Source organism: Emys orbicularis, chromosome 11 (genome assembly GCF_028017835.1).
Source record: "Emys orbicularis isolate rEmyOrb1 chromosome 11, rEmyOrb1.hap1, whole genome shotgun sequence".
Classification (NCBI taxonomy): Eukaryota; Metazoa; Chordata; order Testudines; family Emydidae; genus Emys; species Emys orbicularis.
In genome coordinates this window covers 79405498-79432419 of record NC_088693.1, presented here as the reverse complement: position 1 = coordinate 79432419, position 26922 = coordinate 79405498, and the positions used below count along the sequence as shown (strand labels likewise).

At 46.0% G+C, this 26922-nt stretch overlaps 1 protein-coding gene across 1 annotated transcript in view; it reads right to left on the bottom strand.

Annotated features, from left to right (window-relative positions):
• LOC135885431 (2,7-anhydro-N-acetylneuraminate hydratase-like) overlaps positions 1-26922 on the bottom strand; it is an 85489-nt gene that overhangs the window by 39609 nt on the left and 18958 nt on the right. Inside the window, exons 3-6 of the mRNA XM_065413121.1 lie at positions 25274-25358; positions 20570-20643; positions 12013-12072; positions 10336-10443 (exon numbers count right to left, since the gene is read on the bottom strand). Of these exons, the coding sequence (XP_065269193.1) occupies positions 10336-10443; positions 12013-12072; positions 20570-20643; positions 25274-25358 (327 nt within the window). The remainder of the gene's footprint in view (positions 1-10335; positions 10444-12012; positions 12073-20569; positions 20644-25273; positions 25359-26922) is intronic.

The following is a 26922-nucleotide window of genomic DNA, read 5'->3' as shown; positions in this document are numbered from 1 at the left end:
AACTTGTTTAGCCCGCGCAGGTCTAGAATGGGATGAAGGCCCCCTTTGGCCTTGGGGATGAGGAAGTAGCGGGAGTAGAACCCTTTCCCCCTGAGGTCTAAGAGTACTAGCTGTACCGCTCCCGCCTCTAGGAGTGAGTGAACCTCCTTTTCTAGGAGATGCTCGTGAGAAGGGTCCATGAAGAGGGATGGGGAAGGGGGGTGGGGGGTAGGCAGGGAGGAAAACTGTAGCATGTTCCCGCTTCGCACCGTGCGTAACACCCAACGGTCCGATGTAATGCTGGACCACGCAGGGAGAAGCGGGACAGGCGGTTGAGGAAACAAGGGGATGGATCCGGTAGTTGATCTGGTACGCTGTCCTCGAGCGCACCTTCAAAAGCCTGGCTTAGGGCTCAGCTGAGATTTATGTTGGCCTTGGCTCTGGCCCGGCCTATTGGAGTTGTTGTTATTATTGCGCCACCTCCTGTTGTCTCCGCCTCGTCTGCGGTAAGGCTCCTGTCGAGGACGAGGCTGATACCGGCGCTGGGGAGGAGGCTGTGGTTTGAAGGGCTTCCTCTGAGTCACCGGGGTGTGCATACCCACCGACTTGAGTGTAGCTCTAGAGTCCTTGAGGCTATGCAGCTTTGCGTCCGTCTGGTCCGAAAAGAGCCCGGACCCTTCGTAGGGGAGGTCCTGGAGCGAATTCTGGACCTCAGGCGGCAGACCTGACTCCTGCAGCCACGCCGAGCCCCGCATGACCACGCCCGACGCGATTGTCCTGGCTGCTGTGTCTGCCGAGTCCAAGGACGCTTGGAGGGAGGTTTTCGCTACAGCCTTGCTTTCCTCCACCAGGGCCGTGAACTCCTGTTGGGAGCCTTGCAGGAGGTTGTCCTTAAACTTCCCCACTGCCGCCCAGGAGTTGAAGGGTACGTCTATACTTACCTCCGGGTTCGGCGGTAAGCAATCGATCTTCTGGGATCGATCCCGGAAGTGCTCGCCGTCGACGCCGGTACTCCTGCTCCGTGAGAGGAGTAGGCGGAGTCGACGGGGGAGCCTGCCTGCCGCGTGTGGACCTTTGGTAAGTACTTTTAAGTTCGAACTAAGGTACTTCGACTTCAGCTACGTTATTCACGTAGCTGAAGTTGCGTATCTTAGTTCGAACTGGGGGGTTAGTGTGGACCAGCCCAAAGTTATGCCTGTTGAGGATGGCCTGCTGGTTAGCAATCCTCAACTGGGGGCCCCCTGACGAATACACCTTCCTGCCGAACAGGTCTAGGCGTTTTGCTTCCTTGGCCTTAAGGGCCGGAGCCTGTTGCCCATGGCACTCTTTCTCGTTTACCGCCGAGACTACCAGGGAACATGGGCTCGGGTGGCAGAACAAGAAGTCGTATCCTTTTGACAGGGTGAAGTACTTGCACTCCACATCTTTGGCTGTTGGTGTGCTGGATGCCGGGGTCTGCCATATAGTCATGTAATTAGACTGAATGGTCTTAATGAGCGGGAGCGCTATTCTGGATGGACCTTCTGGACTCAGGATGTCCACCATGGGGTCCTCCTGCTCAACTGTCTCCTCGGCTTGCAACCCCAAGTTATGGGCCACCTTACATAGCAGCTCTTGGTGGGCTTTGTGGTCTATTGGCGGAGGTCCTGTTACCGCCGTGCCTGCTACTGCTTCATCCGGGGATGACGAGGAAGTTAGCAGCTGCTCAGCTTCCTCCGGCTGGTCTCCCTGGTCCCCCTCCCCCAGGGGAGGGGCTTCCGGCTCGAGCCGTGGGCGGTGGCCTTGGAGCGGCACCGGATATGGTGCCAGACTCTCTGGTCTCTCGCTCAGCACGGCTGCAGGTGGCTTGGACACCGTAGCTTCCCTTATGGAGGAGCGTCGGTGCGGGGACCGGGACTGCTGCACCGAGTAGCTGGCCCTGGAGGGAGCACCTTGTCGCTGGTGGTAGGCCCAAGGGGTCCAGAAGGGCCAGTGTCCTGGCGGTCCCCATTGTAGTTGCCAACCAGTTTCTTGTTCCCTGCTGTCCGGAGCCCGGTGTGGGTAGCTGTATTGGCCTGAGTCAGCGCCGGACCCCGGCGACGCCAAGTGCGAGGGCCACGGCGGTGCTGTCGATCTGTGTTGGCGGGAGGTTGACGATCATTGGATGAGTTTAAACGAGCATGTTCTCTAATAGATCAGCAACCTAATAACGAAACAATGTTAACCGGGATGAATTTAAGTGAGGAGTTACTGTAATTTGTATAAAGCAACAGAGGGTCCTGTGGCACCTTTAAGACTAACAGAAGTATTGGGAGCATAAGCTTTCGTGGGTAAGAACCTCACTTCTGCATCTGAAGAAGTGAGGTTCTTACCCACGAAAGCTTATGCTCCCAATACTTCTGTTAGTCTTAAAGGTGCCACAGGACCCTCTGTTGCTTTTTACAGATTCAGACTAACACGGCTACCCCTCTGATACTTGTAATTTGTATGGTCATATTTTTCCATCAGTACAGCATAGTTAGCAATTTGAAATTGGAAAGTGGCCAATGAACAGGCTTCTTGCTGATCGGGAGAGGGACTGGTACCGCTGCTCTCTGGATCGGGACCAGGACCGGGACCAATGCCGGGAGCAGTGCCAGGACGGTGTCCTCGAACGGCGCACCATTGCTGGCTTTCCTTTCGACAGCACCCTGGGCCCGGGTGCCGGAGGCTTCTCCCTGGCCAGGAGGGGGCTCGCCACCACCAGTCCGATGAGGTCTTTTGCCGCCTCAAAGGTGTCAGGCATGGAGGGCTGATCTATTACGCCCTCGAGCCCTTCGTCCGCACTGAGTTCGCTTATGGCTGGACTCGGTGGGACTTGTGGCGCTGGTGCTACTGGTGCCAAAGTCGGTGCGGTGTCCATTCCGCTCTTCCCGGTATCTGGGGCCTGATATAGCGCCGGTCTCCTTTGCGGGGAGCGTCCGCGCCCCTCCTTTGGTTTTGCGTTGGGCCGTACCGGGGAGGATGAGCGGTGCTTTGGCATTCCGAGGCGACGGCTTGCGGTGTTTGGCCGGTACCGGGTCTCTTGATGACTCCAGGGGCGCTCTGCACCGAGGAGGCTGAGGCTGGCATCGGGCGTTCCGGGCCCGATGGCTGCAGCGCGGCCTCCATCAACAACTGCTTTAAGTGAAAGTCTCTCTCATTCTTTGTTCTCGGCTTAAAGGCCTTGCAAATTTTACACTTCTCTGCTTGGTGAACTTCCCCCAGGCAACGTAGACAGGAGTCGTGGGGGTCACTAACCGGCATAGGCTTGCGGCACGTGGCGCAAGCCTTACACCCTTGGGCCTGCGGCACTCCCCGCAGCCCGTGGCAGGTGCTGGAATCCTCCAAGCACCTAATCTATTAAGTGTCCAACAACAATGAAATGCTAACTAACTGATAACTAACTGATAACAGCTATGCAACTCTAAGGCTAAGGGATTGCTTCTCTTACGAGAGCAAGAGGTTGTTCCAACGCTGCCACGGACGGTAAGAAGGAACTGGAGAGGGTCGGGCCAGCAGGGGTATATATGCACAGCGCAGTGGCGCCACTCTGGCGGGGGCCCCGCCGGCCCACCGGGAGCCGCTAAGGGAAAAAGTTTCCGACGTTCGTGCACGCGGCGCACGCACACCTAATGTGGAATGGATGTGAACAAGAACTCGAAGAAGAAACAAAGCTATCAAGCTAATGGGGGGGAGGAGAGGGAAGAGACACCGTGGCTACACCCCAGCAGGGAAGAGAAACTTCATCTGAGGTATAAAGAAGGGGGAGAGCCAAACCTCAAATAAGCAGCTGAATCAGCTGGGAAAAAAAGAATTTACTCACCTTGTGCAGTAACGATGGTTCTTCGAGATGTGTGGCCCTGTGGGTGTTCCACTGTAGGAGTACGTGCGCTGCTGATCGGAGAACTTCAGTAGCAGTGTCTGTTCGGCCCGTAGAGTCATAGCGAGAACTCCGAAGTAGAGGGGAGGAGGGCGGGTAGTGGAGCACCCGCAGGGACACACATCTCGAAGAACCATTGTTACTGCACAAGGTAACTTCTTCTTCGACTAGTGTCCCTATGGGTGTTCCACTGTAGGTGATTCCTGAGCAGTACCCCCCTTGGAGGGCTGGGAATTCGGAGTTCGGTTAGTCACAGATGAAAGTACTGTGGAGCCAAAGATGGCATCAGAGGCAGAGTCCCTGGTGATTGCATAATGTTCTGCAAAGGTGTGGACTGATGCACCCAACAACCCTGAAACCGGGGGGGCTGGTCTACTCAGGGAGACCAGGGGTTTAAAAAGCCTGCTCCTAAGTGACCAGGGGAGCTAGCGAACAGGAGCAGCTAACAGAGGAGTTTTGCGAAGGAGTTCTCCAGGTTAAGGAGGAGCAACTACATGAGCCTTGGGGTGAGTCTGTTGTCTGTAGTGTGTGTGTTTGTGTTTGTGGTGTGCTTGCTGCTTGACTGAAGTATATAGTGTGGTCGGTTTGTTTGGGGGACTGTGAGCTGAGTCTAGCAAGGCTGAGAGCTTCTTAACCAGGCTTTGATCCCTAAGCCCCTTAGCACCCATCAACCCTAAACCAGGGGGTGGGGCTACTCAGGGAGACCAGGGGTTTAAAAAGCCAGCTCCTAAGCGACCAGAGGAGCTAGGGAACACAAGCAGCCACCAGGGAAGATTTGCGAGGGAGTTTAGAGGAGGTGTATGTGGCAGAGGCTAGATACACTTAACATTCTTTAAGGCAATAAACACCCCCTGATAAAAACAAAACAACGACAGAGGAAAGAGCTGCAGGAGTACAAAGAGAATGTAGGCAGAAGACCAGCAACAGAGTGGGGCTATCCAGTTTATTGCACTCAATGCAGCATGTATGGTTACCTATCCTATCGTATGTGTACATTCAGTGCAAGGAGCTCGTGGCCCTAAGAGACCGTGTACGAGCTTTGGAGACCAGGGTGGCTGAGCTGGCGGAGCTGAGGGAGACAGAGAGGTACAGAGATGAGACTTTCCAGAACACAGCAGAACGATCCCACCCCCAGTCTGACAGCCTCTGGGCTGCTGAGGAGGATGAAAGTCCCAGGGAAGGAGAACATCCAACTGGAGCAGAGGGGAAAGATCCTGTAGTTGGGACCCTCCTTCCAGATGATGATGTGGTTTCCTCTCGCACTGAGGATACCTCTCCAGGGGAGAAAACTTCAGTTATTAGGAAGAAACAGGTAATAGTAATAGGGAATTTGATCATTAGAAACATAGATAGCTGGGTTTGCAATGACTGGGAGAACCGCATGGTGACTTGCATTCCAAGTGGGAAGGTTGCAGATCTCTCAAGACATGGGGAGGAGCTGGTGGTCATGGAACATGGAGGTACCAATGACAAAGGGAAGGATAGGAGAAAGGTCCTGGAGGCCAAATTTAGGCTCATGGTATATCTCATTTGCCTCTCTCCAGTCTCACTATTCTGTAATATCAAATGTATTTATAGCTAAATATCAATTTAAGTCAAAATTAACAGCATCTCTTTTAACTTGTCAAGATCGTTGTGACCCCGGGAGCCTCTCAATGCCAACTGGCAAAGGGCACAACATAACATAACTCATACGAGGCCTGACACACTCATTGCCCCATCTCACTATAGTCATAATCTATATCTAAAAGATGTCTTGTAAGGTATCATATATAAACTGGTAACATGCTGGTCATTAATATTATTGCGGGGTGTATGAAGAATTATAAATATGTGCCGGAAATACATTCTCAAAATGTGTTTGGCAGGCAGGGTTTAAGTCATCCCGTTCTGGACAAAGGAATGTGGTTACTCTTGCTTGGATGTTTCTCCAATGTAAACTGAACATGAGAGACAATGAAATTACATTTACACGCAAGACAGAAAAAGCCATTAGGCAAACCAGTGTGGGGGATGGCCACTTAATTCTCTCAGCGCGGGATGGACGCTGCAGCTCCAGGAAACCTTCCTGCCTCCTGAAGCAATACCATTGAACTTTGGAAGATATAAGCAAGGACAAAGAGCCATCTTGGGTATCCATTACTGAGCAGATGCAAAATGTCAGAGCTCTTGTACATCTCAGAAAAGTGGAACCTTTTAACAAAGAGGGTTGAAAGTCTCCGAAAACTGAACATAGGTGAGAAACTTGCTCAGACCAAGACTGTAGCTTGCTGAAGTTAAATTTAGTCACTAGAAGCCTATTTTGGTTGTAACTTTTCATATCTTTCCCTCTTACTAGAAGTCACTTAAATCCTGTGGTCTTTGCTAACCAATTTATTTTTAGTTTTACTACAAACCAGCTCAGTGCTGTACATTTCAACCGAGTGTGGGCTTTCAACTAAACTAGCAGGCTGGTGTTTGTTCTGTCGCTTTGGAGGCAGTGAACTGAGTATCTTCTGTGAGGGTCCAGTGAGAAGGACTGGATACTGCAGGGGAGCCAGTTTGGGAGAAGCTTGGAGCTGGAAGGGCTGGTGGTGTCACCCTGCAAGGAGTAACCGGGCTGGTGGAAGTCAGGGTGAGGCTGCTGTGCTGTAAGCATGATACTAGTATCAGGGCTCTGAGCCAAGGCTACACCAAGGAACCAAGGGTGCAAAGCAGGTGGGGACAGAACTCCTTACTGGGCCGGGCTGAAACCCAAAGCATCACAATGAGATCTTACCCAGGTGTAACCATTATGCATTTTTTTTGGAAATAAAGACGTGGTATCTTTCCTCAAAGTGGGAATTAACTGTTCCAACTCCATACCCCCTTTACCCTTCCAGGTAATATGATACTTTTGTAATCCTATATTTCAGCTGCCATGCATTTCTAGACAATATGTGTGCCCATTTGATAATCTTTCATAATACACATTTCCACAGCTCAAATCTGTCATTAAATCTGATTGTCAACTAAAGCCTTACAAATACATGTTTCATCTAATTACAAGCACTGACAAGGCCCCACACACTCAATTCAGTACGAAATCAAGCACCCACAGGACTCTGAAATAGTGGGCAAGGAAGGCAGGGACTCCAGAGCCACACAGGCAATCATCTCAAAGTAACCACTCTTTGTGCACTGGTCGAGACCAGGTCTCCAGCCACCGTTCTTTTTCTAGGTTAAGAAGTAGTGGGAATAAAAGCCCTTCCCTATGTGTTATGATGGTACGGGTTCCATGGCGACCAAATGTAGGAGGTGGTTTACTTCTTGCCATAGAAGGTGTTTGTGAGAGGGGTCACTGAAGAGAGACAGGGAGGGCGAGTGGGTAGGGGGGATGGAGGTGAATGGTATTGAATAATCTGTGCTGAGTATTTCTAGAACCCATTTGTCCGTGGTGATGGTCTTCCATGCTGAGTAGAAAGGGGTCAAATGGTGTCCAAAATGGGGGTCAGTAATGGTGTCAGCACTGAGGAATGGGGGAGGTGTCTCAGGCCCTCGACCAAACCTTCAAAATTATTGTTTTGCAGAGGGTTGCTGATGATTGAGCAGGGAGTGGATGACGCCTTGGAGATCTCTGTCTGCGTTTTTGTGTATTAGATTGTCTCTGTTCTTGGGCGTAGGGGGCAGCTCTTGCAAGCTGGGTTGAATAGTATTTCCCTGTTTTTTTCCTCTGTGCAGATGCGTATATCCTGAGGGAACCAAGAGTTGCCCTAGAGGCCTTCAAGGTGTGAAGGGACTCGTCAGTCGTCGTGGCAAACAACTTCAGACCATTAAAAGGGGGATCCTCCACAGCCGACTGTACTTCCCTTGAGACGCCGGAGAAGTGAAGCAATGAAGCCTGACGCATGACTACGGCGGTAGCTGTGGAACGTGCCGCCATATCTGCCACTTCTAGAGATGCCTGTAAAGCAGTTCTGACTAGGAGATGACTCTCTGTGATCACCACTTTGAATTGTTCTCTCTTGTCCTCTGGTATGTATTCAATAAAGTCTGACATTTTGGAGTACAGTAACTCCTCGCTTAACGTTGTAGTTATGTTCCTGAAAAATGCTACTTTAAGCAAAACGATGTTAAGTTAATCCAATTTCCCCATAAGAATTAAAGTAAATAGAGGGGTTAGATTCCAGGGAAAAAAATTTCACCAGACAAAAGACATTGTATACATATACAGTACAAGTTTTAAATAATTTTAAACGAACAGTTTAATACTGTACTTACCAATGATGATTGTGAAGCTTGACTGAGGCAGGGGCATAGCGGGGTCGGGGTGTGGGGGCTTGCTCCACTCTGCCCGCCTGGCACTCCTGCCGGGGAGCGGGGTCGGGGGCTTGCCTGTTCCCCGGCTGGAATGCCAGGAGGGAAAAGTGGGGTAAGACCCTGTGCCTTGACCCCACTCCCTGGCTGGAACGCCAGGTGGGTGGAACTGGGCAAGTCCCCACGCCCTGACCCTGCTCCCCGACCCCACTCCCCAGTAGGAGTGTTGGGCGGGCGGAGCGGGGCAAGCCCCCATGCCCCGACTGGAATGCCAGGCGGGCGGGCGGACCAGGGCAAGCCAAACAACCTTATAACGGAACATTGCACGACTTTAAACGAGCATGTTCTCTAATAGATCAGCAACCTAATAATGAAACAATGTTAACCGGGATGAATTTAAGTGAGGAGTTACTGTAATTTGTATGGTCATATTTTTCCATCAGTGCAGCATAGTTAGCAATTTGAAATTGGAAAGTGGCCGATGAACAGGCCTTGCGGCCAAAGCAGTCTAACCGTTTCCACTCTTTGTCGTAGGGAGTGGATCTGCAGTGGTGTTGTCTGCCCAGTTCACTGATGGCGTCAACCACTAAGGAGTTCGGTGTGGGGTGAGAGAATAAAAAGTCCATTTTCTTTGAGTGGATGTAATATTTTTTATCCGCTCTCTTTTAAGTGGGCGGGATAGTTGCTTGGGTCTGCCATATATTTTTAGCTGGTTCCATAAGTGCTTCATTTACAGGAAGTGCAATCTTTGATGATGTTTGCAGAATGTCTAGTAATTTATGTTGGGACTCTGGAACCTCCTCTCGGAGAATCTCTAGGGAATTGGCAGTTCTTCTGAACAGCTCTTGAAAGTATTTGAAGTCATTGGCTGTTGTGGGTGATGGAGGCATCATGGCCTCGTCTAAGGAAGAAGAGAAAATGTTGGTTGTTGGGGTAGTTTGTTCCAGGGTTTCTTCCTGTTATTCAAAAATTTCACTGAGAGTGGTGGGGGAGATCTAGTCCTCTCTCTGTAGAGTTCGGGGGTCTAGGGTATTGTCTCCTGTATGTCCCCCAGGAGTCCCAGTAGGACCACTATGTAGGGAATGGCATAGATGGTGGCATCCATGGGTGCCCATACCGTATCTAGGTGTCAGCCCAGTGGTGATATTTGGGCTGTACAGGTGGACCTAATACCGTACTCGTTTGAATGTGAGAGGAATGGCGTGATGAGTAAGCACCCTCTTCCTCATCACCTTCACCTTCGCTGGAAAATGGAGGGGCCAGAGCTGAGGTGAGTTGGCGTAGGTACCATGTGCACTGAAGTAACGTGTGCTGAGGAGTTGTGAGTCCGACATTGACAAGATTAGTAAGTCCTTATTGTGAAGAAATTGGTGTGGTACAGATGGTTTCGGTACCAAGGCGGTCAATAATCACTGTGCTGTTATAGTTGTAGACATCTATGCTGATGTCGGAGCACCCTGCGCTATGGAAAGCGTATTGGTGCCACATGTTTAGGCAGCCCCGTCGGTATTGTGGTGGAGTAGGTAGGCTTCTCTTTGCCTCTTGACTCTGAGCCTGCAAGCTTGTGGTCACTGGCTTTCTTGGTACGTGCGGTACCCGAGGACCCCGGTGCTTTGTATGTACTCAGCCATGGTGCGGTTGGTACCGAGAACCTAGAACAAGCCAGAGACTATTTCTTTTTCGGTGGCTCTTTAAGAGGAAAAGTTGGTGCCCATTTTCTTGCCATATTTTTAGAGGAGTGAGCTTTCCTCTGTGACACAGGTGAAGTCTGTTTGTCAGAAGTGGTTGTTGGACACCCGTGTCCAGAGGGAATCTGCTGACCGGGGTCGGATGCCAGGCGCAGTGACTTCTCCATTAGAATAAGTTTAAGTTTTAAATCTATTGTTTTCCTGGGGCGAGCTTTTAAGTTGTGGCAGTGAAAGCATTCTTGTGGAATTTCATTTACAACCTTATTTTCTCAGTAACCGAACACCTAAAGTCCTGGTCTAAACTTTCACAGCTGCTTCTTGCAATTCTAAATGATTATTTTTTATGCTCTGACAACCAATCACAGTAGTACTAGGAGTGTGACACATAGTACAGAAATTTATTGACCGTACTCCCATGACCAATGTCAAGGTCACAAAAGTTAATATCTATATCACATAGCAGGAATGACCATTTACTGACTCAACTGGTTACTGTGAAAGCAATAAGAATACCTTTATCTTCAGTGAGGCTGGATAGTACCGCAGGACATGGCACACTGCAAGCATGACATTGTTAGCTGTACATACAGACACAATTTCTTTGCAGTCCTCAGGTGTTACCTTATAAACCAGAGAAAACAACCCAGTCAGTCATTTCTATTCTGACTGCATTATGTACCACAGTTACTGCATGAATCTGCTAACTGTCACAACACTAGCGATTTGAAAAATATGTTTTATTAAATATCTTTGTAGGCACTTATGTGCTAAATTGAAATTTCATCTTCAACTGTATGAAAATGGCACTCACCAATAATACTCTAGTTATGTGTATGTTTGCATTATTATTAGAAACTACATTTAACTAGACCAAAGCACGCTCCTGCAGGGTGAAACTTATCCAAGATTTCAGCACAGCAGCAAATAGTTTTTATTGATGTAAAATGTGTGTCATTACTTTTTTAAATAAAGACGTTAAAGGAAGGGTGGTTTTATGGTTGAGGCACTAGCCTTGGGTCTCCAGGATACAGGCAGTCCTCGACTTTACAACGTTCAACTTATGACGAACGGCACTAACGACGTTTTTGAATTGACCCCGATTCGACTTACGACAGTTGGTTTCAACTTTACAATGCTTGGTACCACAATGGAGTGTATTGCGGTTCCAAGTTACGACGTTTCGACTTACGACGCAATTTTTCAGGTACCAATTGTGCCATAAGTCCGAGGACTGCCTGTATTGGAATCAACTCCTAGGCTCTGCCAGACTCTGTTACCATGAGTATGTTGCTTCTCTGTGCCTCAATTTCCATCTATAAAATGAAGATAATATTCCTTCTTTCTCCTACACTGTGTCCATCTTGTCTATAGTCTTTGGGGTAAAAGATTGTCTCTTACTACATTTATGTACAGCACTGAGAGCACACTAATACAAATATAAACAATAATAAAATATATTATTTATACAGCACCCCAAAGATTTAATCTGTCTGTAAAGCAACTTTCACGTAGTACAAACTTGGAAGTGCAAAAACATTTATGTGGAAAGACAGGTAGATTGCAGGGACTGGTGTTCCTCTGACTCTCAGAATTAGCTCCTGAGCCCACTGAAGTCAATGGCAAGGCTCCCACTGACATCAGAGGTGCAGGTTCAGGGCACTTTATTGCAGAGAGCAGGACAGTATTAAACCAAAAATTTCATTTCTTGTTCTTCTGGATTCTGCAATGAAGTCAAAATCCTGTGCCTAACATGATGTTCTACTGCCAGAGAAATTACATGATATCATGAATTTAACGTGACCACCTTACTGCAAGATCCCAAAGCCAGAGATGTGCTGTAAGGAAGCAAACCCCACCTTATATTTACACACAGGCAGAATATTATTTATTACATTAACACCTACATGTGCTAGGGCTGAACAAACACACACCCACTTTAAGGGAGTTTCTACCCTGAGGAGTTTATATTCTAAGTTAAATGAAAATAGGAAGGATCAGGGAAAGGAAGACTATGTACAATTTTTTTTCCATTTTCTGTTTATTAAATATAAAAGAATATGGATCAGGGCTTTGATAATTAGCAAATGTAGCAGAAAAGATACTAAGGAAAATTGATTGAAGATTTTACCCTGATATTTGAAAATTACCCCAACTGTTTAAACTTTAATATTATGATCTTGCTTAACTTACTGCCATGGGCTTTTCCAACAAAATGTGGTAGCCTTTGTTAGCAAAAGCTATCGCTGGAGCCTAGGAAAAGAAAGAAACCAAAGAGACAAGTTACAAGAAACTAAACGTTTCTCCCTATCATTGTTTACTCACAATTAGAAATAAACAACATTTTTCAGACAGTTTATTCACCAAAATATACAGTTTCAGGTCCACCAAAACTACTTGCGAATTTCACACAACTTTGCCAAATAGTTTTGGCCCACAACATTTTTTGGGCTAGATTTGCAAGGGGCGTTAGATGCCATTCACGAAACCAACAGAAGTGGAAATGCCTCCCCAAGGCCATAGACCCATGGTGACAGCACTTACCTAGGATGTCTGAGCCCAGGTTCAAGTCCCCACTCAGAGGAGGGATTTGAACTAGGGACTCCCACTTCCAACGGAATAGTCCAGTGTTATGGCACTGAGTATCCTGGGACAGCATCAACTCAGTCACTCCTACGGAAGCTGTTACACTTGGTATAAAATACTTAAATAGTCACTGGGGTGGAGACAGAGAATGACACGACAGCCTGCTGGTTAGGAGACTCTCCGGAGGGAGACACCTGCATCCCACTCCCTCCTCCAATAAAGTATTAAGCTGTGAGCGACTAACGTTCAAATCCCTGCTGTAAACCAGGCAGAGTGGCAACATGAGCCCAGGTGTCCCCCACCCCAGGGAAGTGCTCTAACCAAAAGGCTGTAGGATATACAGGGGAGGCTTGGTTGTCTGAATGGGATTTTTGTATTTCCTTTGCTCTTCATAAAAAGCTGGATAAAATCAAAACAAAGTGTTGAATTCAACCCAAATATTTTTCCTTCCGATATTTGTTTCTCTAAGAAAAGTGAAAAAAAATTCATTTTGGGTTGATCCAAAACAATTTTTATTTTTCAGTAGTGACTGAATTAATGTCATGCCTTTTGCATGCAGCCACTTAAGGTTTGTCTTCTGATTTACATTCTTTATTTGCCTTCCTCTTCCTGCTTCATATAACAACTTTCTGAAGACCCCCTGTGTCTGTAGATCATTCGGACTATCAAGCAGTCTTCCCTTTGTTTATTTAATTGGATACTGCAGTGTATTGTACTGTTTTACTGCCTTTTCGGCTTGGTATTAGTGGGCTTTGGACGAGGTCCTTCAGCTGTAAGCTCTTTGGCACTCTTTATATAACCCGTTCTATAAATACATAATCTCAAAAAGTGATTTTCTAGATTTTTTATGTTAAAAAGGGATATTCATATCTTCTCTAAGGGTTATAAATGCTAAGTATGATTATTACTAATAGAATATTCCATGTTTTAGTTCACTGACAATGTTGCCAAAGTCCTTATGATGTTATAACTTGAATAATACTAGAGTTGATTTTCTAAGGGCAATTTACAGATTGATTTTTTTAGGGGAGGGGGTATTCCTTCTTTCAGCAAGTTAGTGGGGACAGGGGTGAGAAGCAGTAGATGTGCTATATATTGATTTTAGTAAGGCTTTGGTCATAGTCCCACATGACATTCTCATAAGAAAACTAGGGGAATGAAGTCTACATGGAATTACTATACGGTGGTTGCACAACTGGTTGAGAGACGATACTTAAAGAGTAGTTATCAATGGTTTGCTGTCAAATTGGGATGGCGTGTCTACTGGGATCCCACAGGGTCAGTCCTGGGTCCAGCGCTATTCAATCATTTTCATTAATGATTTGGATAATGGAGTTGCGAGCAAGGTCCCCGCTAGTTTTTTTCATCCATGTGTGGAATAAATTTTGTTATGTGCGCCGAGATGAAGTGCGACACCAGTAGAAACAAAAAACCTAGATATACTATGTATATTTTTAAAAGTTACCATAGGGATAATTACTCCAGCCAGGACAGGTTAGGTATTTTAGAACTCAAAGAATTAAATTAAAGTGTAAGAGAGAAATAAAAATGATGAAATGCACAGACCAGTCAAAAAACTCAAACAACAGCACTTTGAAAGAGTAAAATGACAGAGAATATATGTGCATTGCAGGAAGTACCAAGAAGTAACAACAACAATAATACAAGTATGTGTTGGGAGGTGAGTGTGAAAGAGAGAGAGAGAGAGTGTGTGTGAGAGAGAGAGACACACACACACACAGAGAGACAGTGTGTTTGCTGGCTGCTGGGGAAGTTTCTGAGAGACACCATGCACTGTCTCTTTAAGGCACTCTCACTGAAAGCTCTCCTGCTCCTGAGCCCTGTCCCCCCTTCCCCTGCTCTGTGGAGATGGGGTACATAGGAAGGAGGAAGAGGGACAGCGTGTGTGTGTGTGACAGAGAGAGATTGTATGTGCTGGCTGCTGGGGAAGTCTCTGAGAGACCATGCGCTGTCTCTTTAAGGCACTTACTCACTGCCCAGAAGGTTCGTTCAGACCTCAGAAGCTCTCCTGCTCTGAGTCCTGAGCCCTGTCCCCCACCCCTGCTCTGCAGAGATGGGGTACGGGGCGGGGGACACCCTCACGTTAGTGCCCCCTCCCCTCCCCTGCTCTGCACAGCCAGCAGGAGGGTCCCTGGAGCAGCTGGCCAGGGACTCCAAGGCAGAGGGCAGGAGCAACGTGGCTGCAAAGCAGTGGGGGGAGGGGCACCTGAACACAAGCTGCCAGATGTGCTAATCAAGAGCGCGGCACTTGAATCACTCCTGGGCAGCTGCCCGACCACACAGCTTAGAGGGAACACAGGTTGCGAGTATACTTATAACATTTGTGGAGGACAAGATTAGAATTCAGAACCACCCTGACAAACTGGAGAATTGGTCTGAAATCAACAAGATGAACTTCAATAAAGACAGTTGCAAAGTACTACACATGGGAAAGAAAAATCAAATGCACAAATATAAAATGGGGACTAACTGGTTAGGCAGTAGAACTGCAGAAGAGGATCCGGGGATTATAGTGGGTCACAAATTGTACATGGGCTAACAATGCAGTGCAGTTGCAAAAAAAGGCAAATAGTCTGGGGCATACGGACAGGAGTTCTCGGAGCCCGGTTCAGAAGCCAGGCTTCAGGCTTGCTCCTTCATCAAGAGCTTGAACATTATTTCCTTGTTTTTACGAGAGCTGCTCTTGAACAAGGAGCAGACCATACACTTAGCCTGTATATAGGTGTCTCCCAAACAGACATGAGAGTGTCCATCACTTACTGGGGCAGCCTGTCAGCAGAAAAGACAACGCTTAAAGCCTGGGGATCCCCTAGTTAACTAAAATCCCAAACCAGCCCTTCAAATGGGGAACCAGCAAAGGGGAAACAACAAACTCCAAACTAAACTAACTGCACTAAGTAGAAGTAAAGCTCCATCTCAGGCCAAAGGTGGTTGAGAAGGAACTGAGTGCAGATTTCCCGCACAGCCCTATGTATCCCCAGTATGGGTCATGAGGATGTGTGGGGTGCACGTGTGGGTAAAATGGGCACTGCTACCAAAATTCTCCAATCAAAGGCATGGGGGCGGACACTCACAAGAAGACCAACTGTCCTACCTTCAGTGGACATGGAGAACAAGGAACAGGCTTAAACTGCAGTAAGGGAGATTTAGGTTAGGTATTAGGAAAAACTTTCTAGCTCTAAGGGTAGTTAAGCACTGGAATAGTCTTTCAAGGGAGGTTGTAGAACAGGGGTGGGCAAACTTTCTGGCCATGAATGCTCACAAAAGTGGGGTTGGGGTGAGGGATCCGGCTGGGGGTGCAGGCTCTGGAGTGGGGCTGGGGATGAGGGGTTTGGGGTGTAGGAGGGTGCTCCAGGCTGGGATCGAGGGGTTCAGAGGGTGGGAGGGGGATCAGGGCTGAGGCAGGGGGTTGGGGCATAGGGGGGTGAGGGCTCCGGCTGGGGATGCAGGCTCTGGGGTTTGGAGGGTGCTCCGAGTTGGGACCGAGGGGTTTGGAGGGGGATCAGTGCTGGGGCAGGAGGTTGGGGCGCGGGGGGGGGGGGGGAGTGGCTCAGGGGTGCAGGCTCGGGGCGGCGCTTACCTCAAGCGGCTCCCGGAAGCAGCGGCATGTCCCCCCTCCGGTTCCTACCCAGATGAGCGGCCAGGCAGCTCTGTTGCGCACTGCCCCATCTGCAGGCGACGCCCCTGCAGCTCCCATTGGCCATGGTTCCTGGCCAATGGGAACTGCGGGGGTGGCCCTTGGGGTGGGGGCAGTATGCGAAGTGGAGCCCCCTGGCTGCCCCTACGCATAGGAGCCAGAGGGAGGACATACTGCTGCTTCTGGGAGCCATGCGGAGCGGCCCCGAACCTGCTCCCTGGCTGGAGCGCCGAAAGGGGTAAGCCCCAGACCTTGCTCCCCAGCAGGAGCTCGAGGGCCGGATTAAAATGGCTGACAGGCCAGATGTGGCCTACGGGCCATAGTTTGCCCACCCCTTTTGTAGAATCCCCATCATTGGAGATTTTTTAAGAACAGGCTGGACAAACAGCTGTGAGGGACAGTCTATGTTTACTTGATCCTGATGCACCGCCGTGGGCTGGCTTTGATTACTTCTCAAGGTCCCTTGCAGCCCTACACTTCTACAATTCTCTGTTTAAAATTTAAAAACCCTCATCTTAATTCCCGTCCTTTTGATTCTGCTTTGTTTCTACACTTACCAACATGAAAACCTGATTGTGCCAGTGATAGCTTCTCCTCAATGTGATGACTTTGGGGACTCTGTACAACTTATACGTTCTGGTTGATATTATGAAACTGCTGTATCATGTAAGGCCTCTATGTTTCTGGCCACGTCTACACTGCAGAACCTACAGCAGCATGGGAATGCCAGCACAGCCTCCTAGTATAGACACACTCTACAATGACATATTTTTCTTTTGGCATATGATCACCACCTCCGTGAACGACATTCGCTACATCAACAGAAGCACTCTTCTGTTGACGTAGCTGCATCTATATTGTCAGCATAGCTACGTTGGTGAGGGGTGTATTTTTGTTCACACCCCCTGACACAGATATGCCAACATAACTTCGAAGTGAGAACAAAATCTGTGTATCCACCATAGCCAACAACTATGTTCCTCCTCTGCGAGGTACAATGACGGAACTCAGTGACCATCTATTCGGGATGAAGCACCTCGGGACAATGGGCTTGCTCAAGCTGCTCTTCTCTGAAGTGATGGAGGGAGTGGAAATGATAGAAGAGAGAGAAGTGACCAAGCAAGAGGTTGCAAAGGCATTAACTGGAGGAAGGCTCCAGGAAACGCACAGGAAATTTTGGGCAAGAAAGGGGAAGGAGACAAACCAGTCAAGGGGAGGAGGTAAACTGGGAGAGACACTCCAGCTTTCAGAACCCAAGCCACGCAACTGCCCCAGACACCATGACCCCAGCCCAGAGAACATTCCAGTGTGGTGAGGAAACTGAAAAGGGAAATGCAGGTAGGGTTTATTATTTTAATATAGATTAGTGGCATGAAAAATACACGAAGAAAGAGCAAAAGCGTTGGAGAACCCTGTGCAAAGTGTTTATGAGTTTATAAATGACACCCACCACCTGGTCCCCTTCGGGTAGGGATCTGGGAGGTGGTGTGTTGTGTGTTCAAGCTATGGGAGGAGGAATCTGAGGGCTCCGTCAGCACTGGTTCTAGGGGCTGGGCCAGGGAATGAGTGGCCTCGGCTCTTGGCTGTGAATGCCAGATAGAAGACTGGCAGCTTGAGAATGAGACCAGAGGCCCTAAGACAGCAGCACTAGTAGAACTCTGTTAAAACTCTGGGGGTTTAAAACACCTAAGGATTCAGCAGCTGGATTCCCTCACAGCAATCTGGTGAGTGGGGGGGGGAGACACTCAACTGGACAAGGTTGTCATCATTTAATGCGTTAGGTGTTAAATTCTGGATTTTAATTTTTCTAGCTAAGACGCTATTGGTAGAGAATGACTTAAGTCCTGGCATTGAATACACTGGTCTACAATTTTTGAGAAGTCGTCTGCTTCAGAGATAAAATGTGCTATTTATTATGTATTTTGATGTGCTGAATTCAAATATGACAATTAAAACAACTGATTGGCTACTGTTTCTAAGATATTTAAGTTTTTACATTTTATGTCTCTGTATATTGTGTAGATAGTAGAGTTTTAATCATAAATTGTAAACCTAGGTCTTTTCATGTGTTTATGGTTGCTTTACATGATAATATTTCACCTGTCCTGTTTATGTAACACTTTAAAAATCAGCAAAAGGGTTATATAAATAAAATGTATTATGAAACAAAAGGCAAAAAACTATTCTGTACATAGTTTAGTCCTATTCAGTGTCTACTCGGCGCTTCTTGGCTTGTCTCTTGTACTCATTAAATGGAGCATCTCTTGTCACTGTCCAGCAATAGTCTGCAAGCATTGATGGGCTCCATTTGCCCTGATAGCGTTTCTCCATTGTTGCAATGTCCTGGTGAAATCGCTCGCCGTGCTCGTCGCTCACTGCTCCGCAGTTCGGTGGAAAAAAATCTAGATGAGAGTGCAAAAAATGTATCTTTAGTGACATGTTGCAACCAAGGCTTTTGTATGCCTTGAGGAGGTTTTCCACCAACAACCTGTAGTTGTCTGCCTTGTTGTTTCCGAGAAAATTTATTGCCACTAACTGGAAGGCTTTCCATGCCGTCTTTTCCTTGCCACGCAGTGCATGGTCAAATGCATCATCTCGAAGAAGTTCACGAATCTGAGGACCAACAAAGACACCTTCCTTTATCTTAGCTTCACTTAACCTTGGAAATTTTCCACGGAGGTACTTGAAAGCTGCTTGTGTTTTGTCAATGGCCTTGACAAAGTTCTTCATCAGACCTAGCTTGATGTGTAAGGGTGGTAACAAAATCTTCCTTGATTCAACAAGTGGTGGATGCTGAACACTTTTCCTCCCAGGCTCCAATGACTGTCGGAGTGGCCAATCTTTCTTGATGTAGTGGGAATCTCTTGCACGACTATCCCATTCGCAGAGAAAACAGCAGTACTTTGTGTATCCAGTCTGCAGACCAAGCAAGAGAGCAACAACCTTCAAATCGCCACAAAGCTGCCACTGATGTTGGTCATAGTTTATGCACCTCAAAAGTTGTTTCATGTTGTCATAGGTTTCCTTCATATGGACTGCATGACCAACTGGAATTGATGGCAAAACATTGCCATTATGCAGTAAAACAGCTTTAAGACTCGTCTTCGATGAATCAATGAACAGTCTCCACTCATCTGGATCGTCCTTTTGACGGTCACGGAACATGGAAACCCTAACATCACCTGCCAGGAGATTCCACTGCTGTAGTCTGGAGCCCAACAGCTCTGCCTTACTCTTGGGTAGTTCCAAATCCCTGACAAGGTCATTCAGTTCACATTGTGTTATGAGGTGTGGTTCAGAGGAGGAGGATGGGAGAAAATGTGGGTCCTGTGACATTGATGGTTCAGGACCAGAAGTTTCATCCTCTTCCTCTTCCTCGTCTGACTCAAGTGAGAATGATTCTGGTGCATCAGGAACCGGCAGTCCTTCTCCGTGGGGTACTGGGCGTATAGCTGATGGAACGTTTGGATAATGCAGAGTCCACTTTTTCTTCTTTGACACACCTTTCCCAACTGGAGGCACCATGCAGAAGTAACAATTGCTGGTATGATCTGTTGGCTCTCTCCAAATCATTGGCACTGCAAAAGGCATAGATTTCCTTTTCCTGTTCAACCACTGGCGAAGATTTGTTGCACAAGTGTTGCAGCATATGTGTGGGGCCCACCTCTTGTCCTGATCTCCAATTTTGCAGCCAGAATAAAGGTGATAGGCTTTCTTAACCACAGTGGTTATACTGCGCTTTTGTGATGCAAAAGTCACTTCACCACAAACATAGCAGAAGTTATCTGCACTGTTCACACAAGTACGAGGCATCTCTGCTCACTTTGGCTAAACAGAAATGTGTCCCTTTGCAAAATCAAACACTGACAAATAAGAGAGCACGACACTGTATGATTTCTAGAGCTGATATAGGGCAATTTGTTCAGCAGAGTGATGTAAGCTTTGTTATGATTGCATCATCCATGACTTCTAGGAATAACATGATGCAATTCATATCATGTATGATGCAATACCAGCTTCAGATTGCATCATTCATTGTTTTGCCTAAAAGCAAGTACTGTCCAAACCCAGTCATAGATTTATTCATAGATCCAGTCAAAGATGTATTTTAGGCATTTCTGGTTTAAATTGAGATCCCTTCCCTTTATAACTCACTTATCCTCCGCCATTCCCAAGTCAAGGGTCGTATATACTGACCCAATAGCATATCTTGAAAACTAGAGCCAATCAACAATTTTAAGCATCATTTTCGTTCTCAGTGACCCAGAATTAGTAAAGTTTGACTACATTTATTTCAGAAGCATTTTGGCTGTAGAGCATTGATATTCATGCATGTTCATATTTTCGAAGTGCATATCAAACCTGTTGTGAGAAAGAATGGATCAAAATAGTGAACAAACTAAGATTGGAAAGACAGAGGTAGGTGAATGATGTACATTTTATAATCCGGGGCTCTCCTTTGTTATTCCAGTTATGATTTTTGTGTAATGCTCAAGTCGATAGTACCTTATGCAGTCTATCTGGTGTTGCTATTATAACAGCATCCGCAAACCTCTCTCTCTCTGTGGCTACTTTCCAGTCTGAAGGAAAAGAGATTTAAAATAGTGAGTCAACTAATGTCAGTAGTTGAGACAGCCTTTATGTTACAAAAAGTGAGCAAGTATAAAAAAAGGAAAAATATTATTTCACATTAAAAAGAATAGAACAAACTATTTGTTACTACAGTGCAAGTTTTATATACACCTCTTGAATTAATTCTAGGCTAAATTCCAAGTAGTCTGTTATACTAAAACTGATTCTATAATTAAGGCTGAGATAGTATTTTAGTGCCCCCTCTCTGCATTCACCGAAGTCAATTAAAATAGACTGAGCCTAAGATCCTATTTCAGAGACTTAACTTTCTGAAGCAATTAACATGACATATGAAGGGACAAAAGGTTACAGCCCAAAGGAAATTTTTAGAAGGTCTGAACAAATCCTACTGAGCTCTTTTTTAAAATGTTTCACCACATTTCTAAAATGTTTCATTGTTACTTTCTAAAAGTCCCAAAATAAAGGACAATTATATTAATGTGGTAAAACAATTGTTTTCTCAATCAAAACAAATATTAATATATTTAAATATACACAAAGCCTCTACATGCATGCTTACTTAATTGCACAGGATCATTTCATACAGGATTACTCTGAAATTGCTCTTGAAAGCAAGTGTATTAGACTGAAAAGCCAGTGATAGAATTAGTAACTGTAGGTAGTAGAAATATTGTTTTGCGTATTGGTTTTGGCGGCAGATATCCCATTAACGGTATTTTTGTAACACAAATCCACCTCACTCCAGTATTTGTTTTAGAGGGTTGTGATGGTCTACAGTGACTCTCTTCATCTTTTGCACAAACTACTCCTTGCAGTTGATATATGTAGTACTTGCCTCAGAATGAAATCTGTCCAACAGTATTCCTGTTATTAGATTATCACAGGAAGTTCAAAAAATAATGCCTATGCCATCTCAATTCATAGATGGCAACTCTTAATAGGTATGCAGAAAATAAAATACGCATATTAGCCAGTTTCTCCCTTATTTTGCCAACTGTACCTTTAATACCTTTATATTTTTGTATGCATTGACCCACTGGGCACCCCCAAAAATAGTAACTTTTGATAAGCAATTCAAAGTGTTCACTGTAGGCCTGTACTTAAATAAAATGGATTTTTAAGAAGTGTTCAGATGCTTCTTTTCTACTCAACTTAAAACAACTCCACTTTAGAACTTAAAATTTGGCTTGTATGCAGGTCTACTGAGAACTACTATATGTGTAAATACTATATATATAATTTGCTATATTTGAAGACATTGCTAAATAGAATCAGATGCAGTGAACGTCACATAATGTGGATTCACAATCACTTTATCAATAGAGACACAGACTGCATGCACTCTTCCAGATGCACACTGAAATAGGCACAGTTGTGTTATTTCAGAGATCAGACAATCAAATACATTTTTCCCCCTTATACTCCTAACTTCTGTCAGACATACTGAAATGCAGAAAGCCACAATAATCATTACTATGAAGTTCCCACCACTGCAGGTTTGCTTAAATCAAAGCCCATCATAGAATCATAGAATATCAGGGTTGGAAGGGACCTCAGGAGGTCATCTAGTCCAACCCCCTGCTCAAAGCAGGACCAATTCCCAACTAAATCATCCCAGCCAGGGCTTTGTCAAGCCGGGCCTTAAAAAACTCCAAGGAAGGAGATTCCACCACCTCCCTAGGTAACGCATTCCAGTGCTTCACCACCCTCCTAGTGAAATAGTGTTTCCTAATATCCAACCTAGACCTCCCCCACTGCAACTTGAGACCATTGCTCCTTGTTCTGTCATCTGCCACCACTGAGAACAGCCGAGTTCCATCCTCTTTGGAACCCCCCTTCAGGTAGTTGAAAGCAACTATCAAATCCCCCCTCACTCTTCTCTTCTGGAGACTAAACAATCCCAGTTCCCTCAGCCTCTCCTCATAAGTCATGTGCTCCAGACCCCTAATCATTTTTGTTGCCCTACGCTGGACTCTTTCCAATATTTCCACATCCTTCTTGTAGTGTGGGGCCCAGAACTGGACACAGTACTCCAGATGAGGCCTCACCAATGTCGAATAAAGGGGAATGATCACGTTCCTCGATCTGCTGGCAATGCCCCTACTTATACAGCCCAAAATGCCGTTAGCCTTCTTGGCAACAAGAGCACACTGTTGACTCATATCCAGCTTTTCATCCACTGTGACCCCTAGGTCCTTTTCTGCAGAACTGCTGCCTAGTCATTCGGTCCCTAGTCTGTAGCAGTGCATGGGATTCTTCCGTCCTAAGTGCAGGACTCTGCACTTGTCCTTGTTGAACCTCATCAGGTTTCTTTTGGCCCAATCCTCTAATTTGTCTAGGTCCCTCTGTATCTGATCCCTACCCTCCAGTGTATCTACCACTCCTCCCAGTTTAGTGTCATCTGCAAACTTGCTGAGAGTGCAGTCCACGCCATCCTCCAGATCATTAATAAAGATATTAAACAAAACTGGCCCCAGGACCGATCCTTGGGGCACTCCGCTTGAAACCGGCTCCCAACTAGACATGGAGCCATTGATCACTACCCGTTGAGCCTGACGATCTAGCCAGCTTTCTATCCACCTTACAGTCCATTCATCCAGCCCATACTTCTTTAACTTGGCGGCAAGAATACTGTGGGAGACCGTATCAAAAGCTTTGCTAAAGTCAAGGAATAACACATCCACTGCTTTCCCCTCATCCACAGAGCCAGTTATCTCATCATAGAAGGCAATTAGGTTAGTCAGGCACGACTTCCCCTTGGTGAATCCATGCTGACTGTTCCTGATCACTTTCCTCTCCTCTAAGTGTTTCATAATTGATTCCTTGAGGACCTGCTCCATGATTTTTCCATGATCACTTTATCAAGATCTAACGATTCCCTCACTAAGCAGATCCCATCCTAACTCACACACTTTCCTTCAAAACAGTAGTTCACTATTTTTATTCAGTACAGTGGAACTCCAATTATCCAATCTTATCCAGATCAGATAACCAAAAATCCAAGTAAACCAGATAATGGCCACCAGGGGCTGACAGCCCGAGCCCCAGCCAGCCGGGGGCTCACAGTGGTTCAGTTAATAAGGAGAGCCAGAAAATGGAGTACTCCTTCAGGAATTCTGTGCCACTGCACACACGCAGAATTAATGTCCCCCACAGATTTCTTTGCTTCCCCACAGAAAAATTACTTCTGACAGGGAAGGGAAGCCACAAGAGCAGTCATGCGCCCCTCCCTGGCAGCATAGGCACATTGTTCAGGCACCTGGAGCAGCTTGCGGAGACGGAAATCACCACTGGGGGTGTGTGTGGTGGGCTTGGCAGGCATGCATGCAGGAGGAGACATCAATCAATGCCGGGGGGAGGGGGAAGAGCTTGGCCTGTCAATGAACGAGACTCTGTCCCTCTCGCTTGCTATTGTGGCACACCTGGCATGGGAGGCAGGGCTTTGGCGTGTTTCTGAGGAGGTAGGCATGAGGCAGGCACTGTCAGGCAGAGCAGAATATAGCAGCCTGCCTGCTTTGTGAATTGTTCCCATTGTTCTTAGTGAATTCCCCCAGGAGTATAAAACAGGTGTAAAAGATTTAAAGGTCCTTTACATTGCCAGAATGGTGTAAAGGAGCTGTATTGTAAACGATGGTATGGCCTTATAAATGCTTATGGTGCTTTAGTCAATAGAACTGGTCTAAATTTTTGGACTGAAAAATGTTCTTATCAAAATGTGCTCCAGGAACTGTTTGCTACTGACCTTTTTGGCGATGGTGAGTAGCCAATATAAATTTTGATTCTCCAACCCTCACTGGCGCTTCAGTTGCCTATGATGTAATTCTGAGCATATGGCTGCATATATTTATTGACTGATAACTAGAAATAAAGGGTCAAAACTTTATTTCTTTATTTCTTTACTCCTGAAGGAGTAAACTTTAGCTACATTACTATTAGACAAAGGCAATTTGGAGATTTCCTCCAGTGCTCCCCACTCCTATTCTCCATCCATCATATAGTCGTTTAAATAAATTACCAAAATAATTGAAACTGGCATGATTATATTGCGTTATTTTGACAAATAAAATATGCAGAATTTTAAAATGTGTGCAGAATTTTTAATTTTTTGGTGCAGAATTCTCCAAGGAGTAAATGGAGACTCAGTGAAGCAGGGTTCTACTGTATTTAAAAGTGTTTAGATTTCAATGGTAGATATCACATTATAGGTCTTATTGTTCTCACAGCAAAAACATTTCGCTATTACTGTAGAATAAAATGTCCCAAAAGAAAGACATGAGCAGATTACCTAAAAATGGCAACAGTGGTTGTTTCTATGATCCGGTATAAGTAATTTTGCTCTAACATGTACAGTCACCAAGGGAACATCATCCTTCTAAAGATGAGAAGTTATAGTTTTTTTAAACTATGTCAAGACTGCTCAAAGCCCTGAATGGGCATTTTTTGATTATTTTTTTAAATACAAAATAATACTATATTCCATAATACAATCCCCAGATGTATGTCCTAAAAGGCACTGCATATGAACTAATATTAGTGTTTGGATTTAGAGAAATATATTTCATTAATTTAGTCTTTCATAATATGGCCTATAGAACAAGACAGCGAGGCAAATATTACCATTAAATACATTTTTCTTGTCAATGCTGTGAATCTTCTGAAGGTCATTTCTAGCAAAAGCACGAGGATCTGCAACTCCAACTACCTAAAAAAAGAAGAACATTGTTATGTTCTGCAAACAGCTGTGGGAGTGTCAATACCAGAAAGATGTCAACAAAAGAATTCAGAGAACAGCAACAAAGTGATTAGGCAGATGAAGACATTGACTAAAGTGAAAATATTCCAGGAACTAAGTACAACCTGGCTTAATAGCTATATGGGAAGAGGATAACCATTTACAAGTATACATAGGGTTTACACGTTAAGGAGGAAGAGGAATTATTTAGGACAGCATAATTAAGATTACATACAAAAAGCCAAGTTCAGTAGTTATAAAGTTAAATACCCAAAAGTTAGTAAATGCCAGATTTACAGTCACCCATGAAACCTTAATTTGGCTCCCCTATGCATCTATCTTGTGCAGTGGTTACTCCTGGGGGAATTCTGTGCCAAAAATTTAAAAATTCTGCACACAATATTTGAAAATTCTGCAAAATTCTGCATATTTTATTTGTCAAAATAACACAATATAATCATGCCAGTTTCAATTATTTTGGTAATTTATTTCAAAATATCTGTCAGCAAGTATGTCTGTAACAATACAGACCCCCCAAAAAAGATTCTGGTAATTTTTTTTTTTGACAAATAGATTCCTTACTAGGCATATTAATACAGAATGTTGTGTAATTCATTTAAATTATAATACAGAACTGTATTTCCTGCACCTGTCAGAAGCAGTGCAAAGGCTTGGGGGAGTCAGGGGTAATGGAGGAACAGAGGGAGAGGGAAGGTGCCTAGGAGTGAACCTGGAGGGTGTTGGGTGTGATGGATTTTTTGAGGGGGTGGGGGTGGGATTGTTGGGGAGTTGGGAAGCCTCCTGCCTGACCTCAAGCCTCTCCCATTCAGTCAGGCACATCTGCCCCTGTCCCTGCACCCCCCCATCCCCATGGGTCTCTGAAGCCCTCCCCACCCCGTCCCCAGGCTCAATGGTGTCAGCCCACTAGCTCCTGAGCCCATTCCCCAGTCTGGCCCTCCCCACTCGCTATTCTGAATAGGGTGACCAGACAGCAAGTGTGAAAAATCAGGACAGGGGTGGGGGGTAATAGGAACCTATATAAGAAAAAGACCCAAAAATCAGGACTGTCCCTATAAAATCGGGACATCTGGTCACCCTAATTCTGAACCCCAGTCTGTGACCCCTCAGCAGTCCTGTGTTCCCCACTCTGTCCTAACCTGATTCCGCAGGCAGGGTGCTGTGATCAACTTCTACTCCTGAGGGAATTCTGCACCACTGGGGGCATAGAATTTTGTATTTTCCTGCATAAAATACATTTTGCCTAAGAAGTGCTGCAGTTCTGCGTTTTGCCCACCAGAAGCTGCTCTGGCACCAGAACAGCCGGCATGAACGCAGCCAGCTGTTCTGGCACCACAGCGGCTTAAGGCAGAACTGCAGCACTTCTTAGGCAAAATGTATTTTATGCAGGAAAATACAAAATTATGTGAGACCGAGGAATTCTGCACGTCCGCTGATGCTCAGAATTCCCTCAGGAGTAAGTGATAATAGTGTGCTATCATTGTAATTAAAGATCATAATGCATAAACACAAGGTG